This window comes from Octopus bimaculoides, chromosome 1 (genome assembly GCF_046866305.1).
Source record: "Octopus bimaculoides isolate indiv1 chromosome 1, ASM4686630v1, whole genome shotgun sequence".
NCBI classification, from domain to species: domain Eukaryota; kingdom Metazoa; phylum Mollusca; class Cephalopoda; order Octopoda; family Octopodidae; genus Octopus; species Octopus bimaculoides.
This window is the reverse complement of record NC_142928.1, coordinates 140,535,180-140,558,868: the sequence shown is the minus strand read 5'-3', so window position 1 is coordinate 140,558,868 and position 23,689 is coordinate 140,535,180. Positions and strand designations below refer to the sequence as shown.

The 23,689-nt window shown below is 37.7% G+C and overlaps 1 protein-coding gene across 1 annotated transcript in view; it reads right to left on the bottom strand.

Moving 5' to 3' along the window:
- Positions 1 to 23,300, bottom strand: part of LOC106870674 (hsp90 co-chaperone Cdc37) — a 36,820-nt gene extending 13,520 nt beyond the window's left edge. The window contains exons 1-4 of the mRNA XM_014916823.3: positions 22,949 to 23,300; positions 6,990 to 7,123; positions 5,526 to 5,577; positions 1,789 to 1,893 (exon numbers count right to left, since the gene is read on the bottom strand). Coding sequence (XP_014772309.2) covers positions 1,789 to 1,893; positions 5,526 to 5,577; positions 6,990 to 7,123; positions 22,949 to 22,984 — 327 coding nt within the window. The 5' untranslated portion in view covers positions 22,985 to 23,300. The remainder of the gene's footprint in view (positions 1 to 1,788; positions 1,894 to 5,525; positions 5,578 to 6,989; positions 7,124 to 22,948) is intronic.
- Positions 23,301 to 23,689: the final 389 nt, after the last annotated feature.

Genomic DNA, 23,689 nt, shown 5'->3' with positions numbered 1-23,689 from the left:
CTTTCCTTTTCTAACTCCAAACAAGTTGCTTTATTGCTAATTACCACGTACAATCAGTAATTTTTAATGGAAACCATTCCTAACTTTGTTGGAGTCATGTACAATAATAAAAAAAAGTAAAGAAATATTCTTTTCTACTCTAGGCACAAGGTCCGAAATTTTGGGGAAGGGGGCCAGTTGATTAGATTGACCCCAGTATGCAAATGATACTTAATTTATCGACCCTGAAAAGATAAAAGGCAAAGTCGACCTCGGCGGAATTTGAACTCAGAATGTGAAGTCATTTCGCCTGGCATGCTAACGTTTCTGCCAGCTTGCATCCTTAAAGTAAATATATATTGCAAGGAGTTTTCCATCTGCAAGGGAAAATGCTACTTAACTATGATTGCCACTTCTATTATGAATGAGTTGGTATCAAGAAAAGCATCTAGGTATAGAATATTGTCTCAAGAAACAGGAGTGGCTGTGTGGTAAGTAGCTTGCTTACCAACCACATGGTTCCGGGTTCAGACCCACTGCATGGCACCTTGGGCAAGTGTCTTCTGCTATAGCCTCAGGCCGACCAAAGCCTTGTAAGTGGATTTGGTAGACGGAAACTGAAAGAAGCCTGTCGTATATATATATATATATATATATATATATATATATATATATATATGTTTGTGTGTCTGTGTTTGTCTCCACAACATCGCTTGACAACCGATGCTGGTGTGTTTACGTCCCCTTAACTTAGCGGTTTGGCAAAAAAGGCCGATAGAATAAGTACTAGGCTTACAAAGAATAAGTCCTGGGGTCGATTTGCTTGACTAAAGGCGGTGCTCCATCATGGCCGCAGTCAAATGACTGAAACAAGTAAAAGAGTAAAGAGTAAGCCTCACCCAACCTAAGTCACTATGAAAAAAAAAAAAAAAAAAGCATCGAAACAAAAAACAGTCTGGAACGCCTTTGATTATATTTCTGTTGGACCAAGGCTGCTCTGAGGCAGAACATCAACAAGTACTTTGGTTTAATTGTAAACAAACAAAATTTCTAAACACTAGTTTGTGGGTTACATTTAAGTCTAATAGTTCAACTCAAACTACATATGCAGCAGTGTAGAAATACAATAAAAACAGTTGAAAATATGGAAATGGAATGACATACACTAAAGTCGTATTTCTGTCACCAAAGCTATAAACCATTTGAGTTCTGTCAATGATTTTGTTCCTTGTTTTTGTGTCTCATATTCTTATACTAGTTAGCCCACATTACTCTGTAAGGAGCATAGGGCCAATTTCCCAGTTTCTCCGACATGCATATTCCTCCCTGGACAGAACACCAGTCGGTTGCAGGATTACTCAAAGCACTACTCACCTCACCAGTGCTGTGCTTGTGCCACATAAAAAGCACTAAGTCTACTCTGCTGAATGGTTAGTGTTAGGAATGGCATTCAGCTGTAAAAATCCTGCCAAAACAGTTACAGAAGTGTGGTACAGGCTTCAGCCTGACCGGCTCTTGTGGTACCGCCCCACCTATGCTAGCATAGAACATGGACGTTTAATGATGATAGGGATGATGAATGGACTGGAGCAATGTGAAATGAAGTGCTTTGCTCAACACTTAATTTCACACAGATTAATGCTTATTATGTCCAATATTTAATTAAAGTGTGTCAATTTAACAGAAAACTTCTGAAATAACAAAAATATTTAATATAACACATTATGTTAACAATTAATTCATAAGTTTGCTGGAAAATAATTTAATGACATGCTTCACAAACAGATCCAATTCATACAGTTTACATACTTTTTCCTTCTTCTTAAGAGCTTCTTCTTTGTCAAAGAATTCTTTCTCTTGTTTTTCAAGTTCAGAAATTTCAATCTTAAGTTTGGCTAATTCTGCTGAAGGTACCTGAAATGAGAAAACAAGCTTCAATTATTTTTTAATTAAGTTAAAATGCAGCCTTCCTACACTGTAAAAACATTTAGGTGAAGAGAAAATATCTAAGCATAATAAAATCCCAGGTATGGCTGTGTGGTAAGAAGCCATAGGTGCAGGTATGCCTTCCTTCCCAACCATTTAGTTCCAGGTTGTCCCACTGTGTGGTACCTTGGACAAGCGTCCTCTGTTATAGCCTCCTTGTAAATGGATTTGGTAAGATGGAAACTGAAAGAAGCCTGTCATATATATGGATGTATGTGTGTGCGTGTGTGTGTGACTGTACCCTATGCCTACTCAACACCACTTAACCAGTGCCGGTGTGTTTATGTCCCCGTAACTTAGCAGTTCGGCAAATGATATCAATAGAATAAGAACCAGGCTTACAAAATAAAAGTACTGGGGTCGATTCATTTGACTAAAAAATTTTCAAGGCAGTACCCCAGCATGGCCACAATCTGACTGAAACAAGTAAAAGATAAAAAAAAAATATAAAGGATAATCTCATCCGGGATTTAGTGTAACTGTTGAAGGTTCTTTATTTAGGATTGACACATATTAGCTCTGTCCTGCATTTCTCTGCTGATAGCCACAGCTTCACAGCAGCATCCCTACTCTTACTGTCTGCAATGTCATTTTTCTTTTATATAATACTAAGAACTGGCTGTTGATCAGTTTATACAAAACCAAAACCATACAGTTTCTAACAATCCGGCCAAATCTGGCCCAAATATTCTTCTTGTTTTATAATCAAACTAAGCTGATCTGGCTTCTCATAGCTACCCTACAATGTCGTTATAAAAATAAACAATCACATCACCTAAATCCCAAAACTATGGGTTAATGCAGGATTAATTTAAAACTCTCTGAGTGGTTGGCGTTAGGAAGGGCATCCAGCTGTAGAAACTCTGCCAAATCAGACTGGAGCCTGGTGTTGCCATCCGGTTTCACCAGTCCTCAGTCAAATCGTCCAACCCATGCTAGCATGGAAAGCGGACGTTAAACGATGATGATGATGATGATGAATGTGAATGAATGAGTATTACATTCGAGAGAAAAATCTGAGTGCTAAAGGATTAAGTTGGCAACAACCCATGTGATGGTCAATATGATGTAACATACATGGCTTAGTAGTTGCCACATGGAATCATTGAATACAAATCATCACATTACATATACAACCAATTTGCAAAAGATGTTTACAGCATTAACTGCTTGTTTATTTCCATCAATTTTCAATATCAAACAAACCTCACATGATAAAAAAGCTTAATTAACAGCTATTGAAACTACCACAACTTGCTCAGACTTGTTTCAACAGCAGAACACATTATTCTTGACTGGACAAGATTGTTCAGAAATAGAAAGGAGAATTGTAGACTACCACTTTAAAAATAATAATTATAATGTGAACAAGGTTGCCATTATGTAATCACATTACTTGCTAGAAATATGTCAAAACCTCCTGAAACTCACCCTTACTATCTTAAAAAGAGGAAGGCTACATTGCACAATGTAGTCCTCAATATATAAAGAGATGGCATGGTTATAGTTTGAATGCTTTTAATCAAAGGTTTGCTTAATCAGAGCTGACTAGGGACAAAACAACAATTCCATTCCACATTATCCCAATTCTTAAACTAAAAATATAAACTATTTCAACCTGTTACTACATACCAAAATTTAAAACAAATCAAATCAACAGGAGTGGCTGTGTGGTAAGTAGCTTGCTTACCAACCACATGCGTGGCACCTTGGGCAAGTGTCTTCTACTATAGCCTTGGGCCGACCAAAGCCTTGTGAGTGGATTTGGTAGACGGAAACTGAAAGAAGCCGGTCGTATATATGTATGTGTGTGTGTGTGTGTGTGTGTGTGTGTTTGCGTGTCTGTGTTTGTCCCCCCAACATCACTTGACAACCGATGCTGGTGTGTTTACGTCCCCGTAACTTAGCGGTTCGGCAAAAGAGACCAATAGAATAAGTACTAGGCTTCCAAAGAATAAGTCCTGGGGTCGATTTGTTCGAGTAAAGGTGGTGCTCCAGCATGGCCACAGTCAAATGACTGAAACAAGTAAAAGAGTAACAACTGAGAGTAATTACTCTCAGTGAGACACTTTCTTCTAAGCAAAAATTAAATAAGAATAGGCTATTGAGCAAGTTACATGACACTACAACTGTACAGTTATCATTAATTGAAAACTACACATTAAGAGGTAATGAGGTTTTGTATATTAAAAACAAAAATTCCCTCTAATCTAAATCCTGTTTATCCCATGCAGTTATATCATTCTGGTTCATAGCGATGGCAAATGGAAATGAGAATAGTTATGAAAGACTTTATTAATTATCAATGGATAATTGATGGAAATCTGAGAAACAGCTTATAATATTTTTTTTTAAGACAAGTTCATGTACCATGGAGGTTTAATGAACATATTTTGGATAGGGCCCTTCTTCAAAGCAAACAATTAATGGATCAAAAGTACAACACTGAATACATTTATAAATATTTACTGAGTACTAATTTACTGACCATCATCATCAGTTAACATCCAATTTTCATGCTGGCATGGATTGGACAGTTTAGCAGGAAATGGCCAGCCAGAGAGCTGCACCAGGCCTCAATTGTCTGCTTTGGCATGGTTTCTATTGGCTGGATGACCTAACATCAACCACTTTACAGAGTATACTGGGTGCTTTTTACAGGGCACTGCCACCTTGTGTATTTAAATACAACACAAATAAGCATTTCGATGGAAAAACCAGTAGATGGCAGGATAAAATATTTTGTAATATTTGATTACAACTCTTTACTGCCAGATCAATTCTTGCCCAGTTCAATAAAATAACTGCTTGGGTTGGTATAATTTACTATATTCTAGAAGGCAGTGCCCCAGCATGGCCACAATTCAGTGGTTGAATCCAATAAAAGAGCATGTAGCTTATGGACATATAAATTTATTACAATAGCAAAGCAAAATTTCAAAAGACAGTAAATATATTGCCATTATAAAAAACTAGAATAAGTAAAATACATCACAATAAGATCTATCTCATTACTTAAATCAAATGTCCTCAACCAGGGTCCATATAAGATTTGTGGGGGGGGGTTCAAGCGACAAAATAGTAAAATAGGGATCCACAATACTATTTTAAGAGCCACTAAAATATTTTTACTTTAGATGCATGCATTGGTGTGTATGGCAAGAAACAAATAGGTTTCTTTTTCTAACAGTTTACATAGTTCAATCTACACAAGTGAATGTGGGAAAAACAAAATAGGAACTTTGAAAGAAGTTTCTATAAAACTAGTTTTGGCTATCTTTTGATTTGATGTGAAGAAACTTCAAGTAAAAGCACATGGGTTTTGTTTACATCTAATTGGCCTGTTAGGGTTAGGGTTAGCCGAATAAATGTAAACAAAACCCATGTGCTTTTACTTGTCGTTTCTTCATATCAAATCGAAAGATAGCCCTAGTTTTTAAACATAGAATGGATACGGTAGTCCACTAGAAGATAGTAACCAAAGAGGTTCATAGGTAAAAAATAGTTGAGAACCCCTGATTTAAATCATAAAACCTGGTGAAATCTTCACAATTACTTACCTTATCAGCTTCATTGAGTTTCTGTTTTTTTTCCTCTAACCTTTTCTTATTTCTGAAATAGTTATAAGGAAATAAATTATACTACAATTGCCCTAAAACCTGTATTGAACTCACAATTTAACCCCTATTGAAATACACAACCAATAAAATTTCAATTCAATTTATTTTGGAAATAGACTGAGAATTTAGATGTAGTGAGTAAATAGCTATAATTTATATTAATTGGTTGTTTTGTTGAGTATTTTCAAGACCAGTTTCACTCAAGAGGATATTTGTCATTGTAGGTAGTTGGTTAAACAGGCAGAAAGCCAGAAATATACTGTCACTGCATCCAACTAGGTGAAGATTATATTGCACACTCCAACATATAAAATAACATGGAGTGCCACACAAAACGTGTCACACAAAAACGATCATGCCAGTGTCAAATTAAAAGCACTGAGCACACATTGTAAAGTGGTTGTCATCCAGTCATAGAAGCCATGCCAAATCAGACTGGAACCTGGTGCAGCTCTCCTGCTTGCCAGCTCTGGTCAAACTGTCCAACCCATGCCAGCATGGAAAGCAGACGTTAAAGGATGGTGATGTGTTGTAATCATCATCATTTAATGTCTGTCATGGGTGGAAGAGCTGCACCAGGTTCCAGTTTGTTTTGGCATGATTTCTACAGCTGGATGCTCTTCTTAACGCCAACTACTTTACAAAGTGAACTGGATGATTTTTTTTTTACCACAATTTACTTAGCTTGATATGTCTTCTCAAGCACAGCAAATCACCAGACATCTCTGTCACTTGTCATTGCCTCTACGAGGCTCAACAACTGAAGATCACATTTCACCACCTTGTCCCACATCTTCCTGGGTCTACCCCATCCATGATTTAATCTCTCTATCGTCCATTTCATTTCTAAAGACAGGGTAGCTACGGCCGGAATGTCCTTGATCAGAGGTCAGCTGAACAACATAATGATTCCAGTGAGGGTTTGAAATAAGGTTAGTGGTCCAGCAACTTCTTTGTAGCTATGCCTTCATGTGTAAAGAATGAGCCAATGAGGAAATTGTACACAGAGGCTCAAAATGCTATAAACATTAAATCTCACTCAAATATACACTACTTTTGTGTTTCTCCTCTTACCACCACCACCACCACTTAACAGATGCTGGTTTGTTTACATCCACATAATTTAGTGGTTTGGCAAGAGTCCAATAGATTACATACCAGACTTAGAAAATAAGTACTGGGTGTCAATTTATTCGACTAAATCCTTCAAAGCAGTACCCTAACATGGCTGCAGTCCAATGACTGAAACAAGTAAATGATAAAGGTTCCATTATTAAGGAGACATAGGCAGTGTAGACTCTGGTTTACAAAATGACAAGATGGTTATGGCTAGAAGAGTTTTGACCATATGGTGGTTCCACATGGAACTAAACAACAACAAACAATGAAACATTGTGTACATACGTTTTGACACTTTCTTCAAAGCTTTCTCTCTCCTTTTTCGCTTGTTCCATCTTCTCAATACGAGCCTGGTGACGCCAGCGGAACAAGCTGGCTGTGTCAATATTTGGATGGGTGTCATCTTCATCATCAGAAATCTGAATATAAAATTAAATAAATTTAAAACAAATTCAAACAGCCAAATTTTATTAGAAAATGGATTTTTCAATCAAAATCTAAACACACAAATATGTATACGATGGGCTTTCAACAGTTTCAGTCAACCAAGTTTCACTCACAAGACATAGGTGAACCAGGATATATGGTAGAACACAATTGCCTAAGGTACTACATAGTGGAATCAAACTCAAAACCAAACGGTTGCAAAACAAACTTTTAAAATTGCTGAGTCAATATGATGCAAGATTCTTAAGCTAAGCAGAATTCTGCCAGATCAACACACCTTAAATACTCTACATGAAGACAACATATAATGAAAGCTACAAAAAAAGATACATTAATAGGTATAATAATCTCTGATATACAGAAAAGGATGATGAAGGCTGGAATGCCCTTAATTAAAAGCCTGCTTAATAAGAGCTGATGATCTGGCACTTAACAAAAGCTAGTGAAGACAATACCATATCCAATATTATAAGTCCATGCATACACGACAGCTGGTAAATGGCAAATTCAATGAAAATACTGACATTACACCATTACTGTGTAATTACTAACTTGGGTCTGTTTCAGTGATTATGTTACATTACAAGTCAGATCAAAATAGATTGTGTGTATATTACTTCATCAGATCAAGTTACTTAATTTGGAAAAGAAATTTTGTCACATCATAAGTATGAATTTTCAACTCAGGCAGAGGAGAGCTCGGGCAGAGGAGAATTTTCAACTCGGACAGAGGAGAACTCGGGCAGAGAAGAATTTTCAACTCGGGCAGAGGAGAACTCGGGCAGAGGAGAACTCGGGCAGAGGAGAACTCGGGCAGAGGAGAACTCGGGCAGAGGAGAACTCGGGCAGAGGAGAACTCGGGCAGAGGAGAACTCGGGCAGAGGAGAACTCGGGCAGAGGAGAACTCGGGCAGAGGAGAACTCGGGCAGAGGAGAACTCGGGCAGAGGAGAACTCGGGCAGAGGAGAACTCGGGCAGAGGAGAACTCGGGCAGAGGAGAACTCGGGCAGAGGAGAACTCGGGCAGAGGAGAACTCGGGCAGAGGAGAACTCGGGCAGAGGAGAACTCGGGCAGAGGAGAACTCGGGCAGAGGAGAACTCGGGCAGAGGAGAACTCGGGCAGAGGAGAACTCGGGCAGAGGAGAACTCGGGCAGAGGAGAACTCGGGCAGAGGAGAACTCGGGCAGAGGAGAACTCGGGCAGAGGAGAACTCGGGCAGAGGAGAACTCGGGCAGAGGAGAACTCGGGCAGAGGAGAACTCGGGCAGAGGAGAACTCGGGCAGAGGAGAACTCGGGCAGAGGAGAACTCGGGCAGAGGAGAACTCGGGCAGAGGAGAACTCGGGCAGAGGAGAACTCGGGCAGAGGAGAACTCGGGCAGAGGAGAACTCGGGCAGAGGAGAACTCGGGCAGAGGAGAACTCGGGCAGAGGAGAACTCGGGCAGAGGAGAACTCGGGCAGAGGAGAACTCGGGCAGAGGAGAACTCGGGCAGAGGAGAACTCGGGCAGAGGAGAACTCGGGCAGAGGAGAACTCGGGCAGAGGAGAACTCGGGCAGAGGAGAACTCGGGCAGAGGAGAACTCGGGCAGAGGAGAACTCGGGCAGAGGAGAACTCGGGCAGAGGAGAACTCGGGCAGAGGAGAACTCGGGCAGAGGAGAACTCGGGCAGAGGAGAACTCGGGCAGAGGAGAACTCAGGCCGAGAAGAATTTTCAACTCGGGCAGAGAAGAATTTTCAATTTGGACAGAGGTCCACTTTTTTTTTTTTTCTTTTCACTCAAGGTTTTAATCTGAGCCTATGCATAACCCCTCATACATGTTATTAGCTGAAAATGGAAGTTATTTCACCATTTGCAAAATGTTTATTAATTGCAGCTGTATTATATAAAAATGGAAGTAGTTGTAGTAGCTTACAAAAACAACCATTTTTAGGCAAATTAAATGGTGTATAAGCAAAAGTCATTGCAAAATATCTAAGACATAGGTTATTCAATGCTGTTCTTGTTCTGTGATTAGTTTTGTATTTCTAGTGGTTAGATAGTACACAAAACTATAGTTATGTAATGTAATGATCAATATTTATCATATTGCATTAGCACAAAGAATGACATATGAGGATAATGACAAAGTTAATTGCATGCTTGTTAACATCTTTTTTTAAGTTTACTCTTCCATGCTGGTATGAATTAGAAGGAAGTTATTGAGGTGGACTTTCTGTAGCCAATAGCACTTCCTGTTGCAAAACCCCAACATGTGTATTTTTTAAGTAAAATCAGCAGTTGAACTTGCCTATTATTCCTTAGAAACCTCTGTACCACCTATATGTCCCAGCTGCATTTTAGGTAGCTCTGAAAAATGTGGTATGGACCCCTTAGAACTATAAAAGGACAACGGCCCAATAGTCAACACGGCAAAAATTAAAAGTGCTAGTTAGTAAAAGAAGAAATTTCTGATACCATCTCGGTTGTTTAGTATAAATAGTTTCAGTGTGATATAACTACTGTCTTCCTACTTGTGTTCTCTGTACTGGTTTTACAAAAGAATGTGCTGTGTATATTGACTTATTCCTAAATTAGGAGTTTAAATTCTATGATAGGTTCAATATGAAGGTAAAAAAATAGGTAAGAATTTGATACTGTGTAAACAATGTTAACACAGGTATAGGCATGGCTGTAAGGTAAAGAAGCCCAGACCCACGCAAGCATGGAGAAGTTGATGTTAAAATGGTGATGATTATTGAATGCAAAAAAGCTGTAGGAGTTGCAGATAAGTGAGTCACATATACTCCATTGGATGTGCAATATTAAATTGCATAAATTTAAGGCGGCAAGCTGGTAGAAACGTTAGCACACCGGACGAAATGCTTAGTGGTATTTCATCTGTCTTTACATTCTGAGTTCAAATTCTGCCAAGGTTGACTTTGATTTTCATCCTTTTGGGGTCGATAAATTAAGTACCAGTTGCATATTGAGGTTGATCTAATCAACTGGCCTCCTCCCCCAAAAAATTTCAGGCCTTGTGTCTAGAGTAGAAAAGAATATTAAACTGCATAAAATAAGGAGCACAAATTAACTGAGATAACACTGGACAGTGCATGCTGGAGAGACAACTATATGGACATTTACAAGTGGTTCTCAACCGTTTATAACCCAGCACCATCTTTCACAGAAGGGCATTTTACAAGTGGTTCCTCCCCATATTTGGCCAAACAAGCTAATTTTTCACAATGCTTTATCATTGATTGAAGAAGGCAAAGACTTCTATAATGAAATCATATGGATAGTGGTACTGTCCATATGTTCACTCATTACCCAATGTTATATTGATATTTTAATTGTGACAAAGACTTTTTGTGAATAAGTACTGTACTTGGTTTAAATATTCTATTTCTAAGAAATATGCCCTCTAAACACTCAGCAACCCCCACAGCAAATGTTATTCCCTTAACATTTGCTGTTCCTCATGAACTCACAACACCCCCGTGGGGAGGTTACTACCCGTATTAAGAACCACTGCTGTAGACAATGGCTGCAAAGTGAAAAAGTCCCAAATGCTGAGAATGAAATGAAAGAAACCAAGGTGACAAAAGTTTGTGACAACTGGTAATATAATGTATCCAACCCACGTTGCCATGTTAAAAAAAATAGAAGGCTGTCATTAAATTGCCAATGAAGTTGGTAACAAAATTATCAATTTGCTATTAAGCCAGCATTTCACTCAATATGAAAGAATAAAATAAATCAGAGATCCATTCATTTACAACATCAATGAGTATGTTATTGCTAATATATTTAATGTAAAGAGCATTAAAAGGCTGAGTTGGAATAATTAAGCAATGAAGAAAAAAACAATATTGTTTTTATCAGATTAAGACAACTCCAGACATGTTTTGCTCTGACAAGTGAAGAAAAGACTTTGTAAATGAAAATCCTTTTCATTTACAAAATCTTTCACACAAGTATAACAATAGACATCATACATGAAGAATAAACTTCATATCTGTTAATGTGCAGATGAAGGAATCAGAAGACATCGTCATTGTTACATCTGCTTTTCCATTTCGGCATAACCAAATGCTCTTCTTGATGCCAGCCCTTTTAGCTACCCCTAATGACATGCAGGGATACCAATTCTAAAACCATGATATACACAACAGGAAATAAAAATCACTCAGGTTTGTCATAATTTTGAGTGGACAGGACATGGGATGAAAAATGTATTAATAACAACATACAATTAATTTACTTGTCATTTGCCCTTCTACAAAATCTAAATGTGGTAAGATGACACTGAGAAGGAAGAGTACTGCACTAAACGCATTTTAGTATGTGGTTTGGGACAGGGGTTTTCAAACTTTTTGACTTGCGGACCCCTTTATATTTCAGACTTTACCTTATAAACGCTTATGAAATTTATACATAAATATTTGCTTAAGATAACATATTTTTACATTTATTTATTTTTAACAGTATTTAACAAATAGGTTTATTGTCAATTAAAAGATTTCGATTAAAAAACATATATAAAATCAAATTGCCCATAAAAAGTATTTGCTGTCCACGGACCCCCTGTGGTCCAGGGACCACAGTTTGAAAACCCCTGGTTTAGAAGATAGGCACTTACACCTGGCCCTTTCACAAAAGTACATAAACCTAGACCTAAAACCTATGTGGCTCACCAACAACTTAACTAGTCATTCAAACTACAAAAAAAAACTGGAAATTGGACAAATTATAACTCGAAATAATTAAAAAGAAATAATCAACAGAAGTAGCATCTAGTTACAAACATTCCAGTCGAAACTCTGGTCTTAGTATAACTTTCTCCCTTATTCTCACCAGTCTCAGACATCCTGCAAAGGATCACAGATGTTGCCCATCCTAATTCCTCTGACTAAACTTATAAAAAAGTTTCATTAGCCTACAATCCGAGTTCATATCTCCACAGTTGATAAAATGAATATTTGTTGTATTTAGTTGACTATAATCCTGCTCTATAACTATGTGCAGCCATGTACCAATGCAATAAAATATTATTATTATTATATTAACAGTAACATTTCACCTGTAGTAAAACCAAGGGTATTACAATATTTTAATGTTCCTCTCCTAAAGCTCACAATATCTACTTTGATGAAACTATTAATATTGCTACATCCCAATAGAATAAGTCCCAAGCTTACAACAAATAAGTCCTGGGGTTGATTTGTTCGACTAAAAGGCAGTGCTCCAGCATGGCTGCATTCAAATGACTGAAACAAGTAAAATACCAAGAATAACCTCACTAACTGCCCCACCAGACTACACGTAAAATTTCATGTACACAACACATCCTGGTACAAAAACAAAGCAGATAACATAAGTGGAGGCACAATTACATTAAAAGTAGGTTATTTATAACCTAAACAACCCACCCACATACCTCACCAAGTTAACTGCAACTTGTCTCCAGACATTACTTTCCACTCCATGCACCTACTTATTACAACCAGCCGACAAACAACCCCATAATTCTCCTCCAATTAACAGTCCATCATCACCACAGCAGATTGAACAAATCAAGCAAATATATAGGCACAAACTTTAAAAAACAATAAGTTTACCAATCCCAGAATTTAAAATTACAATAATCAACAATATAGACCCTACACAAGCTAATGAAGGAGCCCCTTGTTAGAAAATGCAACCAACTATCCTTTAATTACACCCTATAATCTAGCAAAGGAGACATTGGATAATGTAATCCTATATATCAATACTTAAGGGGAAGCTGGAATGCTTTCTTTGTTCATTCACGGACGACCTGAGATTGAACAATAACCAATACAGACATTGCATGAACCAGCTATGTGGTTGTTTATTCTCCAAGAAATAGCAGTTAAAAACTCCCTGAAAGGACACAGGATAATGTAGTCCAAGATACCACTAAAGTGACAGGATGTTCGTGACTGGAATACTTATTCAATCAGGGTTGACCAGAGGCTAAACAAGACCAGTAACATCACAATATATACAATAAAACAATTATAGGCCAATTAAAAAATATCCTACAACAGGCAAACATTCATGATGGATATAAACCACAAAACAAGCAGTAACAAATCATACAAAGTCAACAACAGCCACACAACCTTGCACATGACAACTTCAAGTAACACACCCATACACCAATAGCAAGTTAACTCACATAAGATAAAAGCCACAAAGGGTACACAGAAATACAAATGCAAGATATAACACAACACAATATATACCTTCCATCAGAAACAAAAGCAATAGAGAAATACAAAAACCAAAAAATAAAAGGAAAAAAACCTTCAAAGCTTGGCAAAATCACAAATATACACCTTCAAACTGTGCTCATCTAGTCAAACACTGCAAAAGATCTGGAAATTGAGCAACATTATATAACAATTCTAAAACAAAACAACAAAAGCAACAACACACAGATGCATCACCTTCCCACCCCCACATGCAATTCCTGAAATGACTTGCCCTTGACATCAATCTGCAGATTCCTCTTTCCAACTCAGATCCTTGAACACCACACAATATAGGACAGCTTAAAAATAAATTCTTTTATACACGCATTTCTGACAACCATTAACAGCAAGACAATTTTTAACTTCATCTCCCATGACACACCTCTAAAAATATCTGACAACTTCCAAAACACAAACTTGCAGTGAACTATCTTTAACATTATAAAACCTATCGTCACTATTCTTTGACACCACCATCATCATCATTTTAAAGTTTCATTCCCATGCTTCCATAGATCAAACAGAGTTCATTGAAGCAGATTTTCTATGACTGGATTCCCTCTCAGTTGTACACCTTCTTTTAGTTTGGAAGGAACTCTGCCCATGGCCTTTGCAACAATAGTGACTGTTGAAAGTCAATGGCTACGAGAAAACATGACAAGATATGAAATTCCAGAGAGTCAAAGTTCCAAGAGAAGGAATGGGTAAGATGTATGGCCTGGGGTGTTGACAATATAGATGATGAGAGAAGTTAAGTGAATCAGAAATGGCTGATGAAGCTCTGAGAAGCAGAGGCAACTGTATAACAGTATAAAAGAAAGACAAGATAAGCTCCAAGAGAATCAATACACAAAAACTTTAAATAGAAATTGCAATGGACTTGTGCCACCAGAAATCTGTTCATTCACTTCATATTAGTTGGTACACATCACACTGAACTTATCTGTATCCAGAATAAATGCACTGAGCTAAAAGATCAGGCCATCCATACCACAAAATTTCCAAAAAGGTGCTGGAGGTCAGTGGATACTCAGTATTCCTTACCTTCATGGCTACAAGCCCAGGAAACGGAAACTCTTTAAATGCTTGTTCCTTGAAATTACTGGACTTCAACAAAAATACAACCACTGCCATCAACACAGTCAATCAAGCACGACTAAATATGCAGCTGGTCTACTCAGAAATGGCTCATCAACAACAGAAATCTATGAGCACTAACTTCCACATCTACAATATTAACACATGTTTGCAATGTTACATTGTGTAACACAATTCAGCCATTATACATCTAAATTAAAGAAACACCTTGACAGATGCACCTGCATTTATTAAGAACCAGCACTTCACAACCACCATCATAGCTACAGCCCATAATATAGAACACTGTGGACTGAAGTAACCATTCTGATTAAAAAAACCAAACTAACTTGAATGAGAAGTAGTAGCTCTTAATCACCATGTATGATAATGTGACTCAATTCCTCACAAATATACTAGTCCATGGAGCACAATCCACAGCAAAAAACTGCATAACTCATCACACATGGTCTTTTGATCACAACATGCAGGTATGCAAAAATAACAGATATACTACTCTATTGATTTTTAACACTTGAAAAAAAAAATTTTTTTCTTTTTTTTTTTTTTTAATAGTAGTTTACTTGAGATATCAGGACTAATTAAAAAGTTATAAGGTGACATTACAATATATTTGATAATGTTATTGACATTTAATGTTTGATTCTCATTGCTTACAGCCTTCCGTAACACTAATGTTCCCACTTATTCTGCAAGGCTTCAAGCATACTGCAGCTTCAGCACAGGCTTCCATTTTGTTGTTTTTAAATCTTCCATCCTTTTCATTGTGTCGACATGTGTTATTTTGACTGAACAGTGACCCACCTGGTATTTTACAATACTCTTGGCAACAAACAAACAAAGAGTCCATGTTCGAAGAATTATAAAAAACAAAATGCTACACTCGAGTCCACAAGTGTTCACTTAAACCTTTAGCATTCAGATTGCTCTGTCAAATGTAATACATATTCATTCACATTCATCATCATTGTTTAACGTCTGTTTTCCATGCTAGCATGGGTTGGACGGCTTGATGAGGTCTGGTAAGCCAGCAGATGCACCAGGTTCCAGTCTGATCTGGCAATGTTTCTACAGCTGGATGCCCTTCCTAACGCCAACCACTCCAAGAATGTATTGGGTGTTTTTTATGTACCACCGGCACAGGAGCCAGTCAGGTGGCCCTGGCACCAATCATATTCAGATAGTGCTTTTTATGTGCCACCAACATAGGGAGCCAGTCAGGGGATATTGGCATTAACCACATTGATTTGTATTAATCATGCATTATCTTGTAGCTTTGAGATTTCAGTGATGTGATTATGTTTTTAATGACATTGTCGGGTAGGTGTGAGAGACTAGATCTGATCAGTTTGCACATGAAACACATAGAAAACTTTGGGCTGGATATGGCTCATTTAAATGCTAAATAGTTAATGTTTATAATTACTGTGTTGGCAAATATTTGAAGAGTTTTGTAAATGTTTATGGTTTCAAATATTATTGTGAACCCTATAGTAGCAGAAAACCTTGTGCCTTTGTTTTTTACGTTTTATTTTTAAATAAATGAGAAATCATTTGCACATTCACTATCAAATTTTTATAAGTCCAGATATTGTATAAAAGTAAAAACCCCCTTCAGTAATGAATGACCATGGGGTTGCATCTAGAAAGTTTCCCTCCAAGGAACAAGTCTGGGCAAGGTTGTTTGTAGAAGACCAACAGTTGCCCATGTATACCAGCCGCCCCTCTCCGTTTCAGTAGCTGAGAATAATACGTTCAAATGGTGCTTTTTACATGCCACCAGCATGGAAGCCAGTCAGCTGCTCCGGCAGCGATCACGCTCGGATGGTGCTCTTAGCGCTCCACTGGCACGGATGCCAGTCATCGAATTTGCAAATTTGATTTGAAGCTATCAACTACTTCTAGTTTTTCTCCCTGGAATGTGGTGGAAGTTGTTCTCTGGCAGAGTTTCTACAGCTGGATGCCCTCCCTAACGCCAACCAATCTGAGTGTAGTGGGTGCTTTTACATGCCACCGGCACGAGGGCCAGTCAGGCGGTACTAGCAACGGCCACGCTCAAATGACGTTTTTACGTGTCACCTGCACAGGAGCCAGTCCAGTGGCACTGGCAACGCCCTTGCTCAAATGCTGTTTTTCACGTACCACTGGCACAAGTGCCAGTAAGGCAACGCTGGTAACGATCATGCTCGAATGGCGCATTTTATGTGCCACCAGCAGCCCTGGTAACAATCATGCTCGGATGGTGCTCTTAGCTCTCCGCTAGCACGGATGCCAGTCATGCAGTGCTGTCATCGAATTTGATTTCAATTTCACTTGCCTCAACAGGTCTTCGCAAGCAGAGTTTAGCATCCAATGAAAGAAAGGTACACCTAAGTGAGCTGGTTACTCCATTGGCAGAGGCCACGGGTTATGGTCTCACTTGGCTTGCCGGGTCTTCTCAAGCACAGCATATTTCCAAAGGTCTCGGTCACTAGTCATTGCCTCAGTGAGGCCTAATGTTCGCAGGTCGTGCTTCACCACCTCATCCCAGGTCTTCTTGGGTCTACCTCTTCCACAGTTTCTCTCAACCGCTAGAGTGTGACACTTTTTCACACAGCTATCCTCATCCATTCACACCACATGACCATACCAGCGCAGTCATCTCTCTTGCACACCACCTCTGATGCTTCTTAGGTCCAACTTTTCTCTCAAGGACCTTATACTGTCGAGTATGCAAACTGACATTACACATCCAGCAAAGCATACTGGCTTTGTGCCTTGCAAGCTTACGCATGTCCTTAGCAGTCATGGCCCATGTTTCACTGCCATGTAGCATGGCTGTTCGTACACATGCATCATACAGTCTACCTTTTACTCTGAGTGAGAGGCCTTTTGTCACCAGCAGAAGTAGGAGCTCTCTGAACTTTGCCCAGGCTATTCTTATTCTAGTAGCTACACTTTCAGAGCACCCACCCCCACCACTGACTTGGTCACCTAGGTAATGGAAACTATCAATTACTTCTAGTTTTTCCCCTGGAATGTGGCAGAAGTTGTTCTTTGCACATTTTCAGTGTTTATTGCTCCTGAGCATCTGCCACATACAAAAACTATCTTCCTAGTTAGCTTTACTTTGATATTGCTGCACCTCTTATGTGTCCATAGTTTACACTGGGTACATCTTATAGAGTTTCTACCTACGCCTTTTCTACAGATCGAGCAGGGTCATCTACCTGAAGGGGTTTGTGCTAACGATTCTGCCTGTCCTCTACCTTCACTGGCGTAATAATAAAAATGTATTACTGTCATTCAGCCCAGACCAACAGAAGAAAACATTACACATTGAAATATTTATAGTTTTAATAAACAGAAGCTCTGTGCGAGGGTGCACATTTTATTAATGACAGGACCCACGATCAAATTTAGCCCAGCTAACCAACATCAGATTTTGTCCCCTCTTCAATCTGTTCTACGAACCAACGAGGTCTACTCTACTTGGTTGCTAGATCTGCTTGAAATAGCAGCCTCTCCATATCACACACTGTTCTGTTTTAAAAAAAAAACGCAATGATCACAGCTGGAACACCATTAAGTAACCAAAAGTGTAAGATCATAGATTTTGGAATTTCCTTGCGATAGCGAAGTTGATACCAAAGAAATTGAAAAACTTGAGAAAGATCTGGTTCTAACCAGAAAGCTGAGGACACTCAGGTCAAGACAATTATTCCTGTAACAATTGGTGCACTTTGCACAACACCCAAAATGCTACCTAAAAGACTGAAAGAGACTGGAAATGAAGCTCGATTTGGGCAGACCTGGAGCAACAACTGTACAGAAAATAAACTGGACAGTGGAAAGAGTAAGTGTCGAGTCTACGAAACTGCACACAAAACAAGTAGCCAAGCATATCTGAGCGTGAAATCTACAACAGTAAAGATGTGGATACTATCAGAGACGTAACAATGAGTCAACGATTGAGTCTCTAATAGTCGTTCAACGTAAAAAATAACTACACATCTCCATCAAATTACCTTCTACCGTCTAAAAAATAGAACAGTGTCTTAGTTTTGTTTCGTTGTTTTAAACGGAATAAACTATGACTGGAATGCCTTTCATCAAAGACCTCCTGGATCATAGCTGACAAGGGACAAAAAAACTAGAACTACGTGACTTTTATTTCAATGGTGCGGAAAAACGATCAGCGTCTGTAACAAATAACTTTTTTCATTTATCTGTTTATTTATTTACACGAGTTTCAAACTGTCTCCCAGAAATTAGAAATAACTTTTCAGAGTTTGTATAAAAATAGAGTTGTTCCATAGACGGAACGGTTCTAACTGGGCCATCTTTCATCATAGGTCTTCTCGTAAAAAGACTGACTAGCATGGAACTATAAACAACAATGTCCCATTGATACACAACGAAGGAGCGAGCTAGAAATAGCAACCAACTCTCGCTCCCCAACTTACATCCTCGGCTATGTCTGGGGAGAAAAGAGACGACATGGTTACAGCTGGGACGCCTTTAGACAGAGGTTAGCTCAATCAAGATTTTACTGGAGACTAAACAACTCATAGTTACCTATAAACAGATGATTTTGTTTCGCTTTGTTTACATTCTCAAGAAACTTGAAATATGGGAACAAATAACAAAGTTGAAAACATTAGCTATATTCAAGCCAGCAAAACCAGAGCCAAATACCTCCCTCAAATGACACCCTACTGTCTTTTAAGATAACTTGAAAAAATAAAAAGAGAGAGAGGAGGACCTATTATATCGGAACAAAAATGTACTTAATAATTATCACTAATATTTATTGCTATATGACAAAAATGGTCGAAGGAACGAAAGGGATTCTTTCCGTGCCTTCACAAGTCACAGTTAAAAAAAAAATTTTCGTCTACTACGGTGGATTCAATGTAAAGCTCAAACGCTTTCAGTAAGGAATTTCTCCATGTAGTAAGATTATGAAACCTAGAACGTTAATGCAAACAGGTCTTCCCTCCATCACCACCTTTACTTCTTGATTTATAACGATTTCAAATTTTCGCACAATGCCAGCAAATTTCGGAGAAGGAGTAATTCAATTACTCAACTGGTACTTATTTTATTGACCCCGCAAGGGATGAAATGAAAAGTCGGCGGAGGAAAAGAATACGTACACCACCCGTTTTCGGCCTAACAAAAACCCTAGCCTTAAACCCTAACCACCGGGTGTACGTATTCTTTACCTTGGTCGAGAATTCGACCTCGGGGGAATGTGAAATTAGAACGTAAAAATGGACGAAATGCCGCTAAGTATTTTGCTCGGCATGCTAACCATTCTGCCATCTTGCCGCCTAAATCTTGACTTGTAATAATGTCAGAAATATAACAGACATAAATGCATATCCAATTAAAAGAGCAGAATCTGAAGAAACTTGTGATGCTTTGCGTCGGCAGAAAGTAATACCAATAATTCACACAGTGGAATAAGTTTTATGTCGTGAGGAAGACGAGAAGTCGACGTTTCAGACGAAACCCTTGGTCACAGAGAAAAATAATTTTTAGTGATAATATATAAATATAAAATGAAGGTTAGTTTAATAAATACACATATCTAATAAATATGCATATCAATATAACCATACGTATCTATATTACCAACAAGACGGACTACACGTGGTTGCTTGACTTGCTAAAAATATCTCATGAATCGTACTATACCCCTTAAAAAAAGATGGGAGGGGCCGTCCTCTGATATGTCTGTTCATATACAGCTGATCTGGAGCTAAAAAACACAATGTTAACAACATGTACGTCAACAAAAGATTGAACTTCTACGTAGTCGCTCAACCTGTTAGAACGAAACAGCAAACAAATCTGCAGTCTGTTTTAAACAACACTTTAGACTGAAGAGGAACGGAAAGAAATCCTGTTGTGGAGCTAAACAACAACGTCCATATTCTTCTGTCGACTTTAATAAATGACTGCAAAATTTCTGAATGTATTGCAAAACTTTCAAAATTTGAAAAAATCTTGAAATAGTCTTTACTAAGACAGCGAGTGGAGGGGAATGAATGTAAAAATTTACTCGAGACGTTTCTATGGTGGACGAGTAGCTTTGGAATGGTTTAAAATTAAATTGACTTAAATTTTTTTTTTCCAGAGAGAGACTAAGTACAAGATAACCATGAAAGATATTTATTACTTTATTGCCCACAGGGGGGTAAATAATAGAGAGAACAAACAAGGGCAGACAAAGGGATTAAAGTCGATTACACCGACCCCAGTGCATAACTGGTACTTACTTAATCGACCCTGAAAGGATGAAAGGCAAGTCGACCTCGGCGGAATATGAACTCAGAACGTAACAGCAGGCGAAATATCGCTTAGCATTTCGCCCGGCGTACTAACGATTCTGCCAGCTCACCGCCCTCGATAACCATGATAGATATTAATTATCTAACCCTAACCCTAAAACCCTAAACCTAACCCTAACTATAAAACCGTAACCCTAACACTAACCCTGACTATAAAACCGTAACCCTAACACTAACTCTAATCCTAATCCTAACCCTAAAACCCTAACCCCCTAGTGAAAATCGTGCGGGTATTAATCTGAAAAATTACCTAATTCTCTAATCTAGTATTAAAAAGCTTGTTGTTTGGCATGGGCCAATTGGAGACCGCGTATTCGCATAAGGAAGCAGATATTTTAGTGCAACAAGCTTCAGTGCCTGCAGAACTGCAGATTGCGAGAACCACCGTCGGAGACTGCGGCCAAAATGTCCTGTGATTTGACGCCCAGTCGTCTATCAAATGTTGCCCGTATATGCAGGACTATGTAATCCAATGTGTCCTACTTTTCATAATAAATAAAATATAAAAAATACAGTAAGAAATGATTTGATATAAATTTGCAACTTTTAATAGGTCTGGTATCCAGAATAAGATTTACGACGTTGGATCGATTTAAATGTCAATTTCTGATTTTAGCAACAAGTCCACACACACGCCCATTTTAGTTCGCAGGGGTGTAATCACCTTAATCGACTTTCCCTCTAGAACTCCATTTATTTTATCAGTTCCAAAAACGATGAGATTTTCCTATGGGGTCTGAACGGAGAACTTAAAAAGTCCGCCGCACTCAAAGAACAATATACCCTAAATATTGACAAACATAAATTAGGAGATAAGAAAAAAGAAAACAAATAAATAAATCCGAGAAGAAAAGGTGTAAGAACATCGTTAAAAGAGAATATAGTCCAATCACTAACCAACTAATTTGGCGTATAAAACCTCATGAGTATGACAGACATTTAAAAGGATCTTAATCCATTTAAAAATCAAAATTAACTATAACAGACTTCAGATAATTTGACTGTCAACACTGATCTATAAATAACTGGAAATTCCAGTGCGTAATTTCGAATAGATTTTTTTTTTCGTTGTTTACTTCCAGGTCAATCCTGCTCCAACAGACTGACCTAGACGATCAAATACATTTCAACTGTGGCCATCCCATCCTTTTAAGATATTTAGAACAGCTGAGGTCAAATGCGCTTTAAATATTCTTCCAGAGATATATATAAAACGATATTCCTGTCAAGTACAGATAGATGGAATATTCCTACAAAGCATCTTACGTATGAATGGAAGACTAAGATTAGTTTTAATGTGTCTTTCCCCACTTCTTAAAGACGGGGAGGGTGTGACTTCTGGGAAAATTTGGTTGCTATTTGTAAAAGGCTGAGCATCCGCGCTGAGGGTTTGTTCATTATTCAAGGGAACGCATGTGTACAGAGTGAAAAGGGTTATTTTTTATAATTCGAACAATCAGTTCAAAGCCCCTTTTTTCTGGATTTTTTTTCTTTAACTGTAAGTATGACGACTACCAACAATATATGATTAATGTGGCTAAATGCAGAGCTAAATAAATTCAGAAGAGATATACACACCACACGCATACATGCACCTGTATATACATAGCTACACATATATACATAGTATACACACACACATATATACATACAGTATACACTCACACACACAGGTGTGTGTGTGTGTGTACGGATAGATAGATACGTGTGTATATGTTTTGCCTGCGTGTACTTGTTCTCGTACTTTGAAACGGGCATGTAAGCAATGCGTATATATAAATATAGGTATGTGTCTATATGTGTATATATATATATATATATATATATATATATATATATATATATATATATATATATATATAGAGAGAGAGAGAGAGAGAGAGAGAGAGAGAGAGAGAGAGAGAGAGACAGACAGACACGTATAAGTATATACATACACACAATCCCGTTTCAAAGTATAAACGAAGAGGAAATAAAATAAGAGCTTACTACTCGACACATGCAGTTTACTTGTTCGAAGCTACACTCAACGTTAGTTAATTCTCTTCGCCGCTATGTATAATGATACTTCATGGTGACAAAACTATATCTTTTTTTTACTTACCTCAATATGATCCCACTTGCTGTAGTTTATACTCATTTTGTCTGCTACTTTTTTTTTTATGCGTTCTTTTCTACCAGTTTTTGTTTTGTTTCGTTCTGTTTATTTTTGAATCCTTTTTCCTCTTTCCTCCAACAGATAAGTTATATATATATAACCGGTAAATATATATATGTATATAGATAATTCGATATGTAAAATTAGCAATGTTACAGTAATAAATAATAATAAACCAAGAGAGAAGTTTGCCTTATAATGTTTCCCAACTGATTGAATGTCGTTATGGTATAACAACGTTGAAAGAGGGAGGAGATACGGTACACTGGATGTATTAGACCTACAACTATTCCGCACTGAATGTTTCAATGCCGCAGCATTCATTAACCATCCAGAATATTCTGGAAGAAGAAATAGATTTTTCTATGATCATGCAAACTTCTAAATTTATTTATTTATTTATGATTATTATATTAAATTTATTTTGCTTTTAGAAGTACTTGAAATTGAAATAATTAAAGATATTTTATTCATGACATTATACATAACTTTTTAAAATTTTTAATTTTTGTTTGTATTATTTTTATTATTGATTTTTTTTAATGTTAGGTTAACTTATACTTGTAATTAGTTAAGTTAATGTTGACAGGTTCCTTTCTGTTTTTTCGTCAAGGAAAAAAGTGTTTTAAAGCTAACTGGAAAGAATAATTATTTTAATATTTATAATCTTCCATCAATATAGTCAAC